At 32.3% G+C, this 19,441-nt stretch overlaps 1 protein-coding gene across 1 annotated transcript in view; it reads right to left on the bottom strand.

The window, feature by feature from the left end:
- The window catches only part of LOC133193185 (guanine nucleotide exchange factor DBS-like), a 37,802-nt gene that overhangs the window by 8,969 nt on the left and 9,392 nt on the right, over nucleotides 1–19,441 (bottom strand). The window contains exons 3-11 of the mRNA XM_061329157.1: nucleotides 18,375–18,489; nucleotides 17,779–17,869; nucleotides 17,353–17,466; nucleotides 15,831–15,947; nucleotides 14,196–14,455; nucleotides 13,268–13,382; nucleotides 12,824–12,946; nucleotides 671–862; nucleotides 133–324 (exon numbers count right to left, since the gene is read on the bottom strand). Of these exons, the coding sequence (XP_061185141.1) occupies nucleotides 133–324; nucleotides 671–862; nucleotides 12,824–12,946; nucleotides 13,268–13,382; nucleotides 14,196–14,455; nucleotides 15,831–15,947; nucleotides 17,353–17,466; nucleotides 17,779–17,869; nucleotides 18,375–18,489 (1,319 nt within the window). The remainder of the gene's footprint in view (nucleotides 1–132; nucleotides 325–670; nucleotides 863–12,823; nucleotides 12,947–13,267; nucleotides 13,383–14,195; nucleotides 14,456–15,830; nucleotides 15,948–17,352; nucleotides 17,467–17,778; nucleotides 17,870–18,374; nucleotides 18,490–19,441) is intronic.

Here is a 19,441-nt window from a genome sequence, read left to right as displayed (position 1 = left end):
GGTCTTGTTGATACACTATGCTAACTATTATTTAATCAATTCAACCATATTTTCTCACAGAAAATATAACTATTTCATACAATGATTTTTAATACATATACTAAGTTAAACACAATTTATACCATCACCTACCCTGGTTTCGGGAGTTATCATGCTCTCAAACAGTTGTCGGAACTCCTTGGGATTGTTCAGTCGGAGCTGACTGGATGTTGTCATGAAGTTCTCGATGTCTTCGATGGCAGACCGTGTGTCCTCTGCTGACTGACAATGCTCTGGTGGCAGGTTAGACAACAGCTCCACTCCCTTATTGCACCATTTATTGGCCTGTAACAAAAAAATCTAGGTCATTTAACAGTTCTATATTAATTGACAATTGATAAAAAAGCACTGAAAAGGGAAATAAATTTATAACCAGTCAAAGCCTTTAAAAACCAAAATCAGGTTGTAGATGTATCTTTAATTCTTCTTTTGGGGGCTCATAAATTAAAATTGAAATAAAATTTCTGAATATCATTTGTATTACGTAGGAATTTTTTTTTTTTGACATTACATAGTCCTGCCAACAAGAGGTTCACAGCAATTTATTTTTCGAGACATTTTTTGGTAAATGGAAAGGTATATGGAGAGCAATATTATGGAACAAGGAACTAAAAGTAATTTGACCTCTGACCTTATCAATTCTGTCCTGGAGATCATGTGACTTATTGAGCATCTCCCTCCGTCTCCTCAGTAGTGACTTGTACTGGTCACACATTCGCTGAAGCTCAATACACTTTGGGCGGATTGAATCTACCGCATAGCTGTCCTGGGAAATTAGCTGGTCCCCTGTCCCACGCATTCTGTCTGCCTGCTCCAAGTCCTTCTGCAAATAAAATTTATTGGACAGTTAGAAAAGACAAAGATTATCAATTCAACAAAAAGTTTTTGTTAGTGTGTGACAACAAAAAGCAAAATTATTTACTTGGCTGTATAATTAAAAATTTGTCAAAGCATGAACAAATTTTTGAATCAATGTATAAAATGTAATTCTTGACTTTATGAATTTTTAATATTTTGTAGATAACAATTCTAATACCCCAGTACCTTTAAAATATGAAAACTTTCGGTTAAAAACAACTCAACTCTGAATTAATGCCTCAAAAATAAAACAAACATTAGTAAGAAAATCAATCAATGATGCTACTATGTCACACTCGGTAAAAACTCGGGCCTCACTGAGGAAACTCAAAATCAAGACTAAGTCAATAATCATGAATGAGACTAGTATATTGCGATTCTCTTATTTTCTGCCCACCTAAGACAAATTCATTCATTCTTCAAAACTACTATGTGGGGTTTAAAACACAGAATTTGAGATCTGGAATTTACAGACTGTCCTTGTGAATTCTTAAGAAGTTTGACAGTATTGTTTAGACATTGTCAGATCTATTACTCAATCAGGCAGAAATGGTTTTTTAACACTCTGTGATCATTGTGTAGATATCCACTGTCACAATCAAAATCAGGACATGAATTTATCAGTTAAAAATATAATCAAGATTATAAACTCCATGCTCAATGTAGTCAACTTTAAAATTCTGAAATACCTGGAGCTTATCCACCTCTCACTCATAACCCTCAAACCCCACCCCCACCCCCCTTTTCCACTCACCAAAATGTATATCTTAAGTATCTATCTCAGAATTCTTGATTGCCTATGTCGGGGCCATTGAAAGGCCCCATTTGGGGCCCCTCAAGGGAATAGGAAGGGCTCCATTCCCAATTTTAAAAAGGTATCTTTTTCATGATTGAATGTGTTAATTATAGTCATTACCCCCGCAAAATTAAAATAACATATATCTGGATATACAATAACTAAACTTGCTAGTACTTATGTTCCTGTATAATGCAAAACAGACATTTGGTTTATAATATCAGAGATCTAAAAGTTTTTGAGTTTTAATGTATAATGATTTCCCCCAAAAGGTTGCTCCATTATGTTTAACAATATCTCTGGAAAACTAAAGGAAGGCTAAGGGTAGATTCCTATTTTTGTCTTAGGAAGCAAATTTAAGCAATGCCTTTCACGATTGGACATTATATTTCCTTAGCTAACGAGACACTCAAGGACATAAATACCCAAAGTAGACATGACATAAAGAAGACCCTTCCATCCAGTATTTGTTAGCATGTGTAAATAATTCTTTTTTTTTTATTTTTTTTTTTTTAATTAAAAAAAAAAACAAAATATTTTTAATACTTGCTTTTAAATATTAAGTGGAACAAGACTCAGTGAAGTACAAGGGTCAATCCAAAAATTTATAGACTTCTGCCATAATTTTTTTTTAATTTCAATTTCATATTATGAATAAATTTGGTAGAAATTTTCAAAAATATATCAGAATAATTTGAATTAAAAATTTTAATATACCATGATTTTTAAAAATATATATATATATAAAATATAAAACTACAAAAATGGGGTCACAGTCAAAATTTAGTACTGTAATGGCAATAGCCAATACACAATAAAAAGTCTATAATCTGAAATATCTATTTAAAATGATTTTCAAATTTAATAGAAAATAAACATTCAAGTTGAGTATGGTTACATTATTTCATGTGCCAAATTGTGATGTTATATATTGTTTCTTTGAACAGAAATTCATTGCAGAAGACAAATAGTGCTCTTTGAAAGAGGAAAAAAAAATGAAGTCACAGAGCAGTGAGTTTTGTGTTACAGTCGGAAATTTCCATAACGAACTCATAAAAAGCTGGAGGAAGCAGAAAATAAATAAAAAATTAGCTTTGCAAGTGTGTATAAATGTCAAAAGATTTTTTTGAGTTTTAGTGACTTTGTCTTTGGTGATGAACTGCCTCTAAGAAAGTGAATTATCAGTAAAAACTTGGTGAAAACCGTAACGACATGGAAAGGGATATGCGATTCACAGTTGTGGAACTAGTGAAAGCAGTTACGTGGTAAAAAATGAAGACATTGATGAATTATCTTAATATTTGAATAATTATTAGCAAATTTAAACTTAGAAATATTGGGGTTGGGTGCCACAGACCGTGTGAAAAATGAAGAGGTAGTGCATTTTTGAGAAACTGTCATGACATTACGATTTGATGTTACGTTGAAAAGAGTGCTCTGTGGTGACAAAACGTTAATTTTAAAATAATGTATCATGATAAATTCAAATGAAACTGCAGCAAAATGATAATGTGTGGATCTCGAATTTCTTATAAAAGAGCGACATTTTCTACATATTTTTTTGAATGACCCTCGTAAAGTACTGTACAATGTGCAACTATTTTTCAAATACAAATACTTGTTTGGAGTAATTTAAATATCCCGTAACAAAAAATAAAATAAAACAATTATACTAAATTTAGAATCCTTATAAGCTAACATTGAAATTGCGAAGAAACCTAAACATTTGATACCAGGCCCCACACAGTCAGATTACTGTCTAGACAATTAAAGTCATGCAATCCAAATTCCAAGCTTACAGAAATTTTTAGAATTGTAAAAGCCCATCAAATCAGGGTTTTAGTTCTTAATTATACAGACCTTGGTACATGTTTTTTACAGCACAAAAAATGTGCACTGCATATTTTTTCCCAGGAAAAACAAACTCGTCACAGCTACCTTTTACATATCATTTTGTATGATTTTTTTCTTCTCAATGCATTTACTCTTGTCAATATAATTGCTAAAATATCATACAAGTTCTAACATGAAGTCATATCCAGAGAAGGTCATGACAATAACTGTTCCCAGTACCCAATATAAATATTGTTCTCGAGTGTGCTATGCAAATCCAACATTTTCTTTTATAAACAATGTGGTTTTGATTGTTGTTTACCATTATGACATCATAATTAACTTAACATCAACAAATAAACAAAGATTATTCTCCATCCTAATACTGTAAATCACTTTTTATTCACGAAAACTTTATTTTTGCATAATTACGCAAGACAGTGTGCTCACGAAAATTTCATTCTCACATATTAAAGTAATCCTCATGATTATATAGAGCAATAACTAAAATTCGTGAAAATTTTGTCTCGCTTATAAAAAGACATTGACTATCTCGCGAACATAAGGTGTCGCGAAAATTTAGTGATCTACAGTATATTGGCTGAAAACTCAGTACTTAAAAAAATATAATTCAGAATACTGGTGTGCAATTGTGATGTTGTCACTACTATGCATTGAAGAGTTCTAAATCACTTCTACGCAGTTAGAGTGATCTACCCTTTGATGTAAGATGGCATTTACAAAAATCTACAGTAAATGACACAATTTGAAATTGATTCGAGTATTCTTAACATATCACATTAGACCAAGATATTGTACAAGGGTATTGAATAGAATATTTGCATGTGTTTTCCCATTGTTGGTAGACAACAGTAATTTCTGTTACTAATACTTCATTAATCAATTAATATTTATCCTGGGGAAATATGCCAGGTACGGATAAACTTAATATGTAAACTTTCTATCGTACAGTATTTTCTCAAAGTCCCAAAAACTGTTTATACAATTCCTTAAGGGAAAGATAACTCATTCAGGAAGTTATTGAATTGTTCTATGCATTCACCATTTTTAAGTTTATAGTTTTAAAAGAAGTAAACACAGTATGAGGGATCCTCAATAATTCCTTTTTAAAAGAATACTTGTTCTGCATTTGAATATATCTAGCAAAATGTGTAGCTAGGCTATTATTTCAAATTGATGACACTGGATGTCCACAGTTCTAGAGCAGTCCATCCATCATAGGCTCAAATAATGACAAGAGACTAGACTGGAGGATCCCCCTATCTAGCTGTAATGGTGCTTTGCCTCCACAGTCTGAATTCTCTGGTGTTTAGGAACTGTGTAGCACTAGTACATGTATTATACCACTCTTTGTAACGAGACTAGGGATGGCAATTATTCATTGAATTCTTACCTACATTGGTTTTAAATCTACTGCTAATTAATCTACACTAATTAAGTTATTACACTGGATTCATTTGAAGTATATTTTTGTGCTGTTTTTATTGCAATGATACAATAGCATCAAAGTTCCCTGCTCGGTCCTCAAATGAAAAGAACTTATTTGATGGAGAAATTTATTTTATATATGGAATGGCTTTCTCTTAATTAATTATATACGCCTTGAATTAATGGCTAGGAATAAAACCAGAAACAGTAAAAATTGTGTCAGAAAAACCATTTATTCAATGATCCTGCTGCTGTGAGAGACAATTCCATTGCTATATGCCTACAATATCTAATGGAAATTAAAGACAGAATTAACATATGATATTGTTTTATCAATAATGTCTTGGGTATAAACTAAAAAACAGAGTTTGTTATGAATCATATATGGATTTTCCAGGAATAACCTGCACACCACAGATTATCTAGAAAACAAAATATTTCATTTACATATCTTAACGTGTTAGATAAAAAGAGATTTTATGTCTCATTATAATATATTTTAGTCAAAAGGTCAAAAAATTATAAATGTATTACACTACAAAACTGCCTACAGTTCATTTCTTGATAAATGGCGCTCCTTTACAATTAATGTCACTTTAGTTAATACTGCTTTCTCTGACATCATATATCTGTTGTTTTTATATTGATTTTGATATATCTGTTGTTTTTATATTGATTTTGATATATCTTTTGTTTTTATTTACAATCAACTAGGATCAAACAGATATCTGAATACACAAGTGTCCACCTTTTAGCTTACACAAAGGGGTATTATGTACAACACCTCCTAGCCCAGAGCCTGGGTGTATGATGATATTGTCATAGATCAGAATAATCTCTGTGTTAAATGTGTATTTAGTGACAAATTAACCCTGGGTCTGATGGGCCCTACAGGGGTACTTTACAGGTCAATATGGCCCTATAGGGCTTAATTCTGCAGGTGAGGTCAGTGACCGTCCACCTGTTAAGGTATTACAGAGAATTGAGCAACACCCACCATAGAAGTTTTATACTAATATCCAGTAATGACAAGAAATCTAATGGACAATGACCACTGGTCACTCAGTGATGGTCATCTCTCCACTGCCTGACTGGTCAAGTACAAAGTTATCTCCCCTAAGCTGATTAATTCTGAACACTTCATGGTAAATAGGTAAACAGTGGCATAACACACATAATCTACCTGAATTGTTTGTAAATATAAACACTGTGTTGTGTTAACCTGTACAAATGTCCAGATTTAATGGCTTCAGTCTATGTAAATAGACAACAGATTTCCCTTTCTTCTATCTAATAAATTGATCCATGTTATTTTATTTAATTATACCTTGTCATTCAAGTAGCCATGAATTTATTAATAATCTTATACACTTATTATACTTGACCATCATAAAGTGCAGGTGTTTCATTCATAATTAATAAATGAACCATGTAAGACAATATACTATTGACAATACAGCCCCCTTGTTTGAGGAAACATGTGCTTTGACTCAATTCTTTAAGAAGTACACTTCTGTATACAAACAGAGGAAAAATGGTCCAAAACTTCCATAACACTTGTCTGTTTAACAAAATAAACTGTCTGTCGACATATCATTTACCTATATTACCTGAGTTTTCCTATGCCAACTTGGCAACATAATAATCCAGCAAGTGTAATATCCAGCATTAACACATCCACAAAACAATCAAGTTCTCAAAAAACTTGTGTGAGGGACGCGAACATTTCTACACACTGATGACTCAGGACAATACTCGGCCTCCCCCCTCCACGCACAGGTGCTTTATTTTCATTTCCGTTTTATGAATAGGTCACAGGTATCTCAGGTAAAAGGAGACAACACTGGTCTTTTATCTGCATAAAGTACAGGATATAATCGTATTCACAATCCAGTTCAATGAGGATGACGACCTCTGACAAGTCTAACTTACACTTTTAAATCTTTGAAATGTAGGATGATCGATTAAGAGACTCCAACTATAAATGAGATTCTCTTTTCTCACTATTGCCCTGTCTGCATGTCAGAACAGCTTGAATTACTAAAGAGCTGAATGGTGACACTGCTTCTACAACTGCTTGGTGAGAGAAATGAATAACCACACAATGTGCATCTGCATAATGGGATTGGAATCACGTCACCAGAAACAGTCTAGCGAGTGGGCTTGATCGTATGTAAGGAACAAAGAAAGGGTACAGAGACCCTGATCAGTTCGCAGGAAATGATACACAAGTTCTCACTAGCTACCTAGATAAAAAACTATTTTGTTTGGTTACGTAAAAAAAATAAACTCACCTGAGAGTATAAATTCGGAACACAGGAGGTGGACCATCTCCAGCGACGATACAGAGGCATTTTGATAGTTAATTAACAGTTTTTGTAAATTAATTAACTAGTAAATCCTCTACTGACAGATTCCTATGGACCTTACTTCCAAAGTATTATGATGACTGTAGTGTTTTACACAGTGCACAGAGAGAATAACCCACTTTTCCAATTAACATTACAAAAAGCAATTAAATCAATAATACTTGATAAATATTTGAAGAAACCGGTTTCAATGCATTTGATATTGCAGCACTCTTTCAACACTTTTTGCTTATCATAAAAATCAACTGTTCAATTCAATCCACAGTTCTTTAAAACCACATTGATGGCAAAAGCACAATAGAAAAAGAGGAAACAGTATTTGCACTAGAAGTCGACGTGTTGGAACAACCGATGTATAATCCTCGTCTCTTTTGTCTCGACTGAGTTTGTGTTCAGCAGATTGTACATGCACACTGCAATAAATTCTTTTTGTCTTTTATTTCTCTTTGCGTAACCAGCCCTTTAAAATTGATGATTCCTGCGTGGTTACCTATTTCTATATCACTGTAACAGCTTGAGAACAATACAACACTACAACATTCCAGGTAGAGTAGCACAGAAAATAAAAATTAGGATCGTAAATCTTGGGTAAAAAATTATATCCAACTACGACTGCATAAAGATCATAACTGAAGGTAAACCAAAAAAATAACAATCAAAATTTTGTTCTAAAAAAATCAGTGGAACATCACCAAGGCAAATAAAAAATGACAACGTTTCCTGAAATCTTAACATTTAAGGGATTATACACAGTGTCCAGGGGTATAATCTATGTCAGTCATGATACAATAGTTTCAGTGAATATATCACTGTCCTCCGGCAAAACTTCTCCATGTGTAAAAACAATTATCACTTGATCTCTGAACTCATAAAAAGTGTGTCCTCTGACTTCCAACAAGAAATTATGACACGTAAAAAAAGAAATTGAATTTAGTTTATCTGCAGTTCAATGCGGGCATGATTTCACTAGATTATATCCCATGTCAAATGAATTACAAACTTTGATGGATCACTATAGTGGCTGTGTAAGGTTATTCTGTTGTGTATCCAGATCAAATAACAACTTTATTACTCCATCAAATTATGTCAAACTTGGTATAACTGCATGTGCCAGTAACAGATTTATCCTGGATGTCCTCAAGGAGCAATGTCAACCCAAGATGGAATCCACTAGTTATGGTTGTACACGTAACGACAAGAAAAATATCCTGTAGAAGATTTGCAGTTACCTGAAATGCTCCACTGAGAAATGATTTAAACTAACAGAACATTTAATGTTTTTAAAGAAATTGAATTTAGTTTATCTGCAGTTCAATGCGGGCATGATTTCACTAGATTATATCCCATGTCAAATGAATTACAAACTTTGATGGATCACTATAGTGGCTGTGTAAGGTTATTCTGTTGTGTATCCAGATCAAATAACAACTTTATTACTCCATCAAATTATGTCAAACTTGGTATAACTGCATGTGCCAGTAACAGATTTATCCTGGATGTCCTCAAGGAGCAATGTCAACCCAAGATGGAATCCACTAGTTATGGTTGTACACGTAACGACAAGAAAAATATCCTGTAGAAGATTTGCAGTTACCTGAAATGCTCCACTGAGAAATGATTTAAACTAACAGAACATTTAATGTTTTTAAATTGACCAAAATCTTCCAAAGAAGTGTTGTGGAATCTATTTTTACAAGAAACTAAGGTCCACATAAAAAGAACAATTCAACCCTGGGGCACTCTCACCTTAACACCATTATCTCTAATCACATCAAAAGACAATTAGCTCTTTACACCCACCAGTTGCTAAAACATATATACACCATCAAGAGGGTCTTCAAAAGTGACCATACCGACCATAAAGCTGTTACACAACCCCAACATGGTCCTAATCTCTTTCCCTTTTATTCTTAAGATAGATATATGGTAGATATCTAGTCCAAACAAGGAACTTAATGGGTAAAGCGTACTTGTAATCTTTTGGGTTGTACCTACAGAGAACTCAATTATCGCAAAAACAAGGATTGGGGATCCTGTCTCTTGCATGCTTAGACTCGATCGTCAACTCTTTAATGAGGGACTAATCAGCAACAAACAATGTGTGAATCCAAAACAGGCATGTACAGACCATAGATTAATTATCCTCACATTGTACAATCTATGTTGTAAAGGCCCATTCAATCAAGTTGTATTAGCTTTTTGTAAGCAGTGGTAAAACCCACAATAATGAAACACACTTTCATAAGTTTTCATAATTCAGCTTGAGTGGTTATGACTTTTAACACATCTGAGGGCCCATTCAGTATGCAATATACAATTACATTGATTAATTGATTATCAATAACTGAATACATCAACAGTTTGTACTAAAGATTAAAGGAAATTAAACAGTCCTTATGTATATATATTTAAATCTCCAATTCAAAATACAAAGACATTTGTATATAAATATTATGATCCATTAATCATAAAAGAATCAAAGCATGACTGTGTACTTCGATTCCTACATGTGATTCAACTGATTCTCATGATTTAAAAAATAAATTTGTAAAAAACACTTACAAAAAGATACTGCTTGTCAGTAAATATATGTATAAGTATGTGATAGATAAATAGTATACAGTTGTATATTAAGGCCCAAATTTTGTGCATTACTGGTTAACTTACAGTCATATTCAAGAAACAATTACTCAAAATCTTCCTTATTTTTAGGGAAAGATGATACAAACAAACTTTTGTCAAATAATTTAAATGAATAAGTTTAGCTGCATAAAGTTTCATTTTTTATTCAAAGTTTCACAATTATGTCCTATAAAGTGATAAAAAAAATTGTATTATGATAGATTTATAAGGGTGATGACATAAAGGAAGAAATTTGAACATCATGGAAAGTCTACAATTTCTTAATCTCTTAGAGATTTGATATATGCAGTGTGTACAACCAAAAATAATATACCAGTATATGCAACCAATGTTTTGTATGTAGCATTTGTCCTTGATGATCAAAAACTTCTTCTTTTCATTCATCTTCATAATTCTGAGTAATTGTAATCACCAAAAAAGTCCACCTTTTCAAAGCTTATCATCTCAAAACAAATGTTTACATCTGTGCTCTGGAGTTATATGAGAATAAAAAGTAAAGAAATGTGAATTAACAAGATGGAAAATCAATCCTCAGATGACCACAGAAATCCATAGTAATTATTTTAATAGTCATGTCTTCTGAAATTAAGGGAACTCTTGATTTAGAAACAAAATGAATGCGTACGTAAAAGAATTAGAAAAAAAAAAACTTTTTGAAGACCTATAAAACAAATCAACAAATCTTTTGAAAAACAGAGTTGTAATCTGAGAGCCATTCCTGTGACCCTGTATCAGAGAGATAAAGGGAGGTAATCTAGGAGGAGAGACAACCAGTTTTTATTCTATATGCCAAATGTAACAGATATCCTTTTAGTCTGACTAAAATGGTATATAATGAAATTTTGATGGGAGAAAACAAGACTCTCTAGTTTCTGTTTATCTTGAGTTGTCACGAGTCACACAAACTGTCAGATTACGGGAGTGTAGACAGAGGATAAGGGACACTATAGGTAAGGTGGTGGATTGATAATACTACAGGTGATTTCTACAGAGGTAGATATCATACCTAGCTACTGGTCACATATAGACAAAGTAAGTTACTTAAATATACACTTCTCCCTAGCAGTTAAGTATATTTATAGGACAATGTGTCATGGCTGATGCAGATCCGTGACTTATCTCAATTACATGTACTCAGTAAAAAATTAATGAATTTCTGGATTAAAAAATTTACAAATTATAGGATAGCAAGGTTCAGCTAGAAATAAAGATAACCTCCTTTAGATATTGATGACAGGTGCCTTTTTCACATGTACCAAATTATATTAAAGACTTTTTCAATCATTATTATAATGATGTGGACATTTTATTTTGTTGTTTTTATTTCTATAAAGAAGCAATTTACATATAAACTTGTAAACAGCCATAATTTCAGACAATGACAGAGCAATTTTCATTCAAACTCTATTGCATTAGAAGTATGGATTGAATAAATATTCAAATCAGACTCATATCAAGGGTTTAATCCAAAGCAAGACAAATACTCCAATAAGTCCATCATCTGAACAATCACAAAGACTTTAACAAATTCTTATTTTTTCTGGTTCACACTCTCTTTTAGATAGAGGGAAAATAAAAGTTACATGAATACATTTTCTCTACTCCTGATAATATCTTTTTTATTTCACAAGAAACAGCTTAATTATCCAACATATTTCCAGTCATTTTTTGTTTTGTTTTTCAACCACAGTTTGTGACAGCATGTAATTGTCATATATAAAAGCCAGAGGACAGCAGTAGACTGCTATTTTTCTGGATCAGTTTTAAGATTATAAAGAATTGACCAATCATTTTATTTTGAAAAAAAAATGTTTCAATTTTAGTCTCAAAACTATTACCTACAAAAGCCTATCAATCTATACTTGAGCATCATTATTACAGCACAGGAAAAAAGTATACACATTCAGAAAAGCTTAATTCACAAGTTTGCTGATTCTTGTCACACTTAAACAAGCACTGGGGAAAAATAAAGTTTATATCTGTCATAATAAATAAGGGTCATGTGTTTATCTCAGTGAAACAACTTTTTCTTTACTCTCATTACCAATATTAACAATTATTTCTACACTGATCAGCAAGTTGGAATTTTAACACAAATACACATTTTCATTTCATTCTATTGCATTGAAAAGTTGAAAAAACAAAACATTGAATGCCTGGTATTAATGATTATTTGTTATTTTATAAAACATTCATACATACATTCAGTTATATAAGTTATTCCCCAATTAGCATCAAATTTCTAGTGATTAGTGAAAAGAATCAAATACAGACCTACAAATTTGGACAGAAGTATTCCACATCCGAGCAGTTTGGTCTCTAACTGACAGATAAAATTAGGTTAGTTGGTGGGCAACTTATTCATCAAATTCTCAGGTAATTCAATTAGATTAAAGTATTAAGAAATCAAACTATAATCCACTGTGAACAGGTAGGAAGAGTGTACTGTGTAAACTCTTAACAAGAATTAATTAAAGTCCCAAGGACAGGTAATACAGGTGAGAAAATTTCTCATTCACAGAGGAACTTCTCACCTTAAAGTGTAAAACGACCTGAAGGGGTCGTTGCTGGACAAAGGTACAAAAAGGAAATTAATTAATTTTGTTTACGTGAAAAACAATCTTGAAAAAGAATCTAATTTAGACAAAAAGACTAAGTATAATTGCAAACTGTCTATAGGTATAAACCTTAAACGCTCTTTAGTTTTATAGACTGTATTCTGTACAAAGGGCACTAACTCCTACAACATACCACCTAATGGATTCACCTGTAATCTACACTTAATTGTACCTCATCCACATGACTTTTACCTGTGATTGCCAACCTGAAATCTTACCTGTGCTTCATTCTCAAACTCCTCGAATTCCTGGAACAGCTCCTCGACTTTATCCAGAGAGTCTCCGAGTTGGGACATTTTGGTCTGTAGCCATTCCAGCTTACGTTCCACATTATACTGGTACTGGAAAATTTAAAATGGTGGTGAAATAAGGATTCTTGATGAATTTTAAAGGATTTATAATTTAAAGTAATTGAAATTGTGTGTCTAAAATCAACTGTCTAAAAAAAAAATTTCATAGAAAAAAAGAAAAAGAACTTAACATTTTTCTCACCTATTTGTACACAACTCAGATATTTTATATCGTTTGACTTGATTTAATAAACGTTTTATTTTTTTATTTATTACTCTTTGAACCTGCTCCATAACAATTATCTTCATTTTTACAAGTGCATATTCCTGAGACTGCCAAAGCAGTAGTGCCTGTGTATTTAAATTACTTACTAATTTGAATTCTTCCTCAAATTGCCGTAGAAGCAGTGCCTGTTTGAGTCGCTTTTCATGTCGAGCCCAGAATCCCTCAAACTCTTTCTTAATCTCCTCAAGTTTTATCAGAAGTCTGCAAGTACAAGGATTGACTCAAAAGTCCTGTTTTCAATATATGAGTAATAGATTGCTGCCTTAAAGATTAAAATCAGGAATTCAGTAAAACCATCATTTTATTGAATATCCAGTCAGACTGTCGACTTCCTTTTCAGACAATGGATATACTGTAAACGTACTTTTTACCACAGGGTCATTATTCTGCAAAACTATAATTTAATTCTGCTCAATCCATGGGTAGAAAATTACACAGATTTTTTTAACTGCCTTTCTATGTCTTAAATGTACTTAAAAGTACGCTGTGACAATTTCCTGCGGAAAATATGTGACCATGTACATGGCCTAAATTAATGTGATCTAAACTTTCTGTCATAAAATTTTACTGCTGTGGTTTTAGATACAAGCTTATTTTTTGTGAAATTATTGAACAAGTGAAAATTAGTAAAAGTTGACAGCATGAAAAATTACCCTTTATATGGTATATATATATCATTTTGACTTACTCACTCTGTAAATCACAAAAAAAATTCTTTCTCTTAAAAATGTACAAAAGTAGCTATTTTTCTTGCATATATACTACGTAGATACCATTATAAGAATATTCTTTTCGCTGTTTTCCCAACATAGTATAATGTATATATAAGCGTACAACATATTTTTTTCATTATAATCTGCTCAAGAGTTTTTTTGAAAATGGATTTAGGTTATTTCATATACAGATTGATCATAGTATATCTTAATTTCCAGGAAATTCTTCCAAATAATTTCAAAAAAAATCTTAGAAGTAGAGCTGAACAATAGAATAGAACAGACAAAAATTCTGACATACTTCTCTAGACTTCTAACATGTGTAGCCTGAGTAAAGTGGATTTCAGAGTTATCCCCCCTAATACAACTCAGCAGCGTTTCTCCGTGGGTAACCGTGGAGGCCTGGTCGTCGAGGATTTCCTTACGCCCCTGGATATGGTCCTGGATCAGTTTCTCCATCCCGGGAACATCGTTAGGAATCTCTATTTCCTCATATTTCTTCACTAAAACCTTGACCGCGGTACCCATCTTCTCAGTGTTGGAAGCAAACTTCTCTACAGCCTGTTGAAAATGAGAGAAGGGAACGATAAATTTAAGGTGATACCAGTCATAATTACCAGATACAATTTGTTCATTGCATGTGTATGTGTTGGTGTATTTGGTTTGGGTGCAGGATATGCCACTCATCTGAAGGAAAAAATTACCAGGGGTACCTCCTAAACTAGAGATACTGTAAGCACTAAGCTCACAAAATGATATCCCCCGCTCCCGTATGAGTATAATGGCAGAGTTTAGTTTTTGCCATTGGAAACCCCAAATATCTGTCCAATTGAATTAAAAAATAGAAGGTGCACTAATTGGCACTATGTAATAAAGACTCTGTGAAAGATTCATCAAATTTTATTCAGTGGTATAGCAAGAGTTGAGGACATTAAGAGATGAGTACCCTCAAGTGATATGGTAAACAGATAAACACCTCCATCAATATATACCCCTTGTCCCCTGCTTTCAAGCTGGGGGTATACGGGTATAAAAAAAAACTTTTACATAAAATTGCAAACACCCAAAATTTTGCTTCAAGAACTCTTGTAGCATAAAATTTAAAAAAATAAAGTTTAACCAGAAAACATGGGAAGATGAGTATTTTATAGTTTAGGAATCATGTATATCAAATCAATTTCTTTTTTTATCTGTGTCAAAACAAATAGTACATAATAATATATAGATATCTAACTAATTCTGAATTTGAATTAACACACAGGAAATCTATTAAGGTAATCTATTCACACTTATCAACATCCTCTAAGAGCTCAACAAGTTCCCCCAGCTGTGTCTGATGTGTATAAACAAAGATTACAGAAAATATCTTAGAATAATCTTAATGAAATAATAAAGTGTAATATAGCGGGAACAGGTGCCCCTTCCTTCCAGGTGATAACTTAAAATATACAGCGAGATGAAGGTCAATCATATCTAGATATCAGTGTTATTAGTAATCTACACCATACAGAATGACTCAGCTGTACAATGATGTATATCAGATATTAGTGTGATTATAACTGGGTCTATATAATTTGTTGGTAAATTACTTATGAAGCTTGAAAAACAATCTTGATCAATTATGCATGAATGAATCATTACCAACATAAAGATACTGGCAAAATTGTCCACTCATGAATGCAACATTCACTTCATTATTTACTTCTGCATGTTAAATCAGCTGGAGATGAGACCATTCATTCATTGAGGTGCTTTTAGGATAAATTACCCTCATGGATGCATTATTTAGGATATATTACCGTGTGGCACCTTAATATAAGTTTTAACTTGGAGAACTAAGAGTGCTATGCACTTGCTTGAGGAAAAATTAGTACAATTTCCCAATCACCGACTAATAATTATTTACATTTATAGTGATGTTCCTACAATTACATACAGATTTGTGTTGAGTCCATTCATTGGCGTCAAACTCGAGTTTACCCCCCACATCTGTAGTTAACTGATCCTCGCTTATGTAGTCAAACATCTCACTCGGCTCATTACATAACACAACCTGAAAGGTAAATAATCTTACTTTCTAAGCTAAGAGAAAAAAAAATATTTAAAAAATTAAAATAAGACAAAACAAATAAAATTTCAGTCTATTTAAAGTTTATGACCTTTCACATGTATTAAATGGCTCAAATGCAGTTCAACTAGTACATAATTTCAAAGATAAGATTATTGTTTAATTGTTAAATTGTTTAACACATTTTTCATTTCTCTACAAATATGTCCATATGACATGAATGCCTTCCTTAGGTACCGGTACATTGTATTGCAGCAAGAAAAAAAATGTACCTTGATTCCATGGTCTGAACTAATAGTAAAATATGATGAAAGAAGGAATAATTTTCATATTTTTCATACAAGAATTTAAACCTTCAGTACATAAGTATGTATGATTAAATGCTCTGAGATTTTTCCGAGTTTTGTGAAGTAATTCTTTAAGGACTTAGATAAGATGAACTTGGAGCAAAATGAAGAAAAAGTGAAAATCAGGGTCATAGGAAATTTCAAGCTCAAAAAATGATGACATACTTTTATTTCTCTCATAAGCTTGTATCAGTATACAAAGTTTGATGAAAATATCTTGAGCACTTTATTTTGAAACTTAGTTAAATGCAAAATGAAGGAATAGTGAGATCAGGGTCAATGGAAAGGTCAAAAAAAGAAAATAAGGACACAGCTGAATTGCTTCCACTAATATACAGTAAAACTTGCTTATAAGGAAGTCACTGGGACCTCAGTTTGCTTCCTTATAACTGGGATTCTTTATATCTGTGTAAAGAACATATAGTGAAAGTCTTCTACGGGATTAGTAAAATTTTCCTTAAAACTGAGATTTCCTTATCAGTGAGTTCATTATGACTGAGTTTTACTGTATGTATATTTGTATAGAGTTTAATTATAAAATCTTCAAAAGTGAAGTTCATCAGAAGGTCAAAGTCATAAAGGTTAAGGTCATAAGAGTATGCCACAGTTGAATAGTTCTCTTGAATATGTACCATTGTATGAATTTTGTTCGCAATATTTTGAACAGTTTCTTTGAAAATGAGCTAAATGTAAAGAGTATTGGAAGGACAGAAGCATGGAAAGACAAAAGGATGGAAAGCACTACAATATTCCCCTGCCATATTCAGGGCAGGGAATAAAAAAGATTTTGTCAATGGCTAGGTTTAAAAGCCAAAAAAAATCTCTTTTCCCATAACTTTAGAAGCAAACATAAAAAAAAATTAAGAAATAACGGCACTGCATCTGTATTGTAAATTTATCTAAAAGTTTATGTACCTCACTTGACAAGAACAATTTTATTTTTTTCATTAAAACACTCAGACTTACAGATAAGCAACTTGTAGTACATGCAAGTACTAGGTATTAGGCATTGTTTAGAAGGAAATTTTGTTAAGTCATCTAACCTTAAATTCTAGTTCCTCTTTCACAAACTTGGATTTCATGTCAGCAAATGCTCTTTGGAAAAACCCTTTTGGTTGCAGCAAGAACACAACTTGTATATGTTTTGGGAAAAATTCCTGCCAAAGACAACAATCTCAGAATTAGACAACAATTTCATGCAATATGTCAGTTTTTCAGGATAATTCAAATACCTCCTTTGTTTTTATATTATGAAAAACCAATGAGTTCCAAAATTAGGAAATAATTAGCAAAAATGAGTTTTTGATTATTGTTTTTTGTCAAGAAGGATTCTTTAAAATACGTAATATGTGCCAAACTTTTCGGAAATTTCACAATCTTTGGATTGTTTGCCAGTCAGTTTGAGTACACAAATAATGAATCAGATGTAATCTTAATGCCTGTATATTAGTTTTATTGTAAGCACTGACCGACATTTTTAGTAAGAGTGCCCTGACATCGTTCCAGCTCGCTTGTCGTCTGTCTAACACAATTACAAAACCCTGCTCAGATTCAGCCAACCTGGAACAAGGAAAAAAACTTTATACAGTATACACTGAATCTTCTGCCATCAGTTTCAAAAATATGTGATTTTTTTCAACAAACAAAATTAGTTTTTCTATGACACTAATGTCTTCTTTTGTTTTCTTTCTTTTTTTTAAACAATTAATGAGAAATCGGTGTACAGAGGAGTCCTTGTCAATAAGGATACTTGTGTTCCTGTGCAAATTGTCACCTTCAGCTTACTGAAACATACTTTTTATAATTTGTAGATATATTCTGTCCCAAAGGTGAAGCATTCAGATTACTGGAGTTTGGATTACTGAGGATTGACTGTATTAATATTATTATTATTATTATCATTTTTTATTTTTTTGCTATATACATGTACAAATGTCCAAATAAAATTAAAATCATATAAGATTTTTTTCACCAAATCTCAACATGTTTTACTTCAGATGTAATATGAAGTGACACAAGGCTTGTCAATCTGTGATAGGTCTGTATCCTTCAGAATATAACTTACGTCGGAACACAGCACAGGAAGTTGACAAGCTTTCGGTATTCCTCGTCAGGTATCTGTGGATGCTGAGGATTTTCTGGAAATGTCAGAATCAAGGCACCATTTTTTGCTTTTCCACCTGAATTGAATAAAAGTGAAATCTGCATTTAAGTTCAATTCAATAGTATACTATACACATGGGTTCTTCTTAGTTTTTTTGTTTAAAATGAAATAAGATTTAGATTTTTAAAAATAATAAATGGAAATTTTATATAAAGCATATAGTTTTATCAAGCACAAAAAGAATGTTCTAATGAATAATCTTCCTCCTACTCCATAATTAAATACAGTCAAACCTTGTTATCTTGAACTCAAAAAAACTCCAGATATCAGAGGAGAGAAGATATATAGGTTAAAATATATAAAGGAAAAATGGTGGGGACTTCAATCACACTTTGACATATCCATAGTATTCAAGATATAAATGTTTGAGATACCAAATTTAATTTAAAACTGTATAATACCACTAAATTACACTGTTGTGGATAAACCTGTGATAAATAAGTTCTTTGTCTGTGCAAGACAAGCTTAGTCTTATACACTGAACTTCACTTACAATAAATGTATTTTGAGACTGTACAAGAGAGACTACATCTAGTACACAATAAACTTGACTTACCTGTGATATATGCATATGAGACTACATGTATGATAAAACTAAATCTAGTACACTGTACTGACTTACCTGTGATATATGCATATCGAGACTGTATGAGGAAGGCTACATCTAGTACACTGTACTGACTTACCTGTGATATATGTATTAAGACTGTATGATAGAGACTACATCTAGTACACTGTACTGACTTACCTGTCATATATGTATTAAGACTGTATGATAGAGACTACATCTAGTACACTGTACTGACTTACCTGTGATATAAGCATATCGAGACTGTATGAGGGAGACTACATCTAGTACACTGTACTGACTTACCTGTGATATAAGCATATCTAGACTGTATGAGGGAGACTACATCTAGTACACTGTACTGACTTACCTGTGATATAAGCATATCGAGACTGTATGA

The sequence above is a fragment of the Saccostrea echinata genome, unplaced genomic scaffold (assembly GCF_033153115.1).
Source record: "Saccostrea echinata isolate AGI-Se365-2 ecotype Australia unplaced genomic scaffold, CSIRO_AGI_Sech_v1 ptg000001l, whole genome shotgun sequence".
Taxonomy (NCBI): Eukaryota; Metazoa; Mollusca; class Bivalvia; order Ostreida; family Ostreidae; genus Saccostrea; species Saccostrea echinata.
This window is presented reverse-complemented; position numbering and strand designations above follow the sequence as displayed.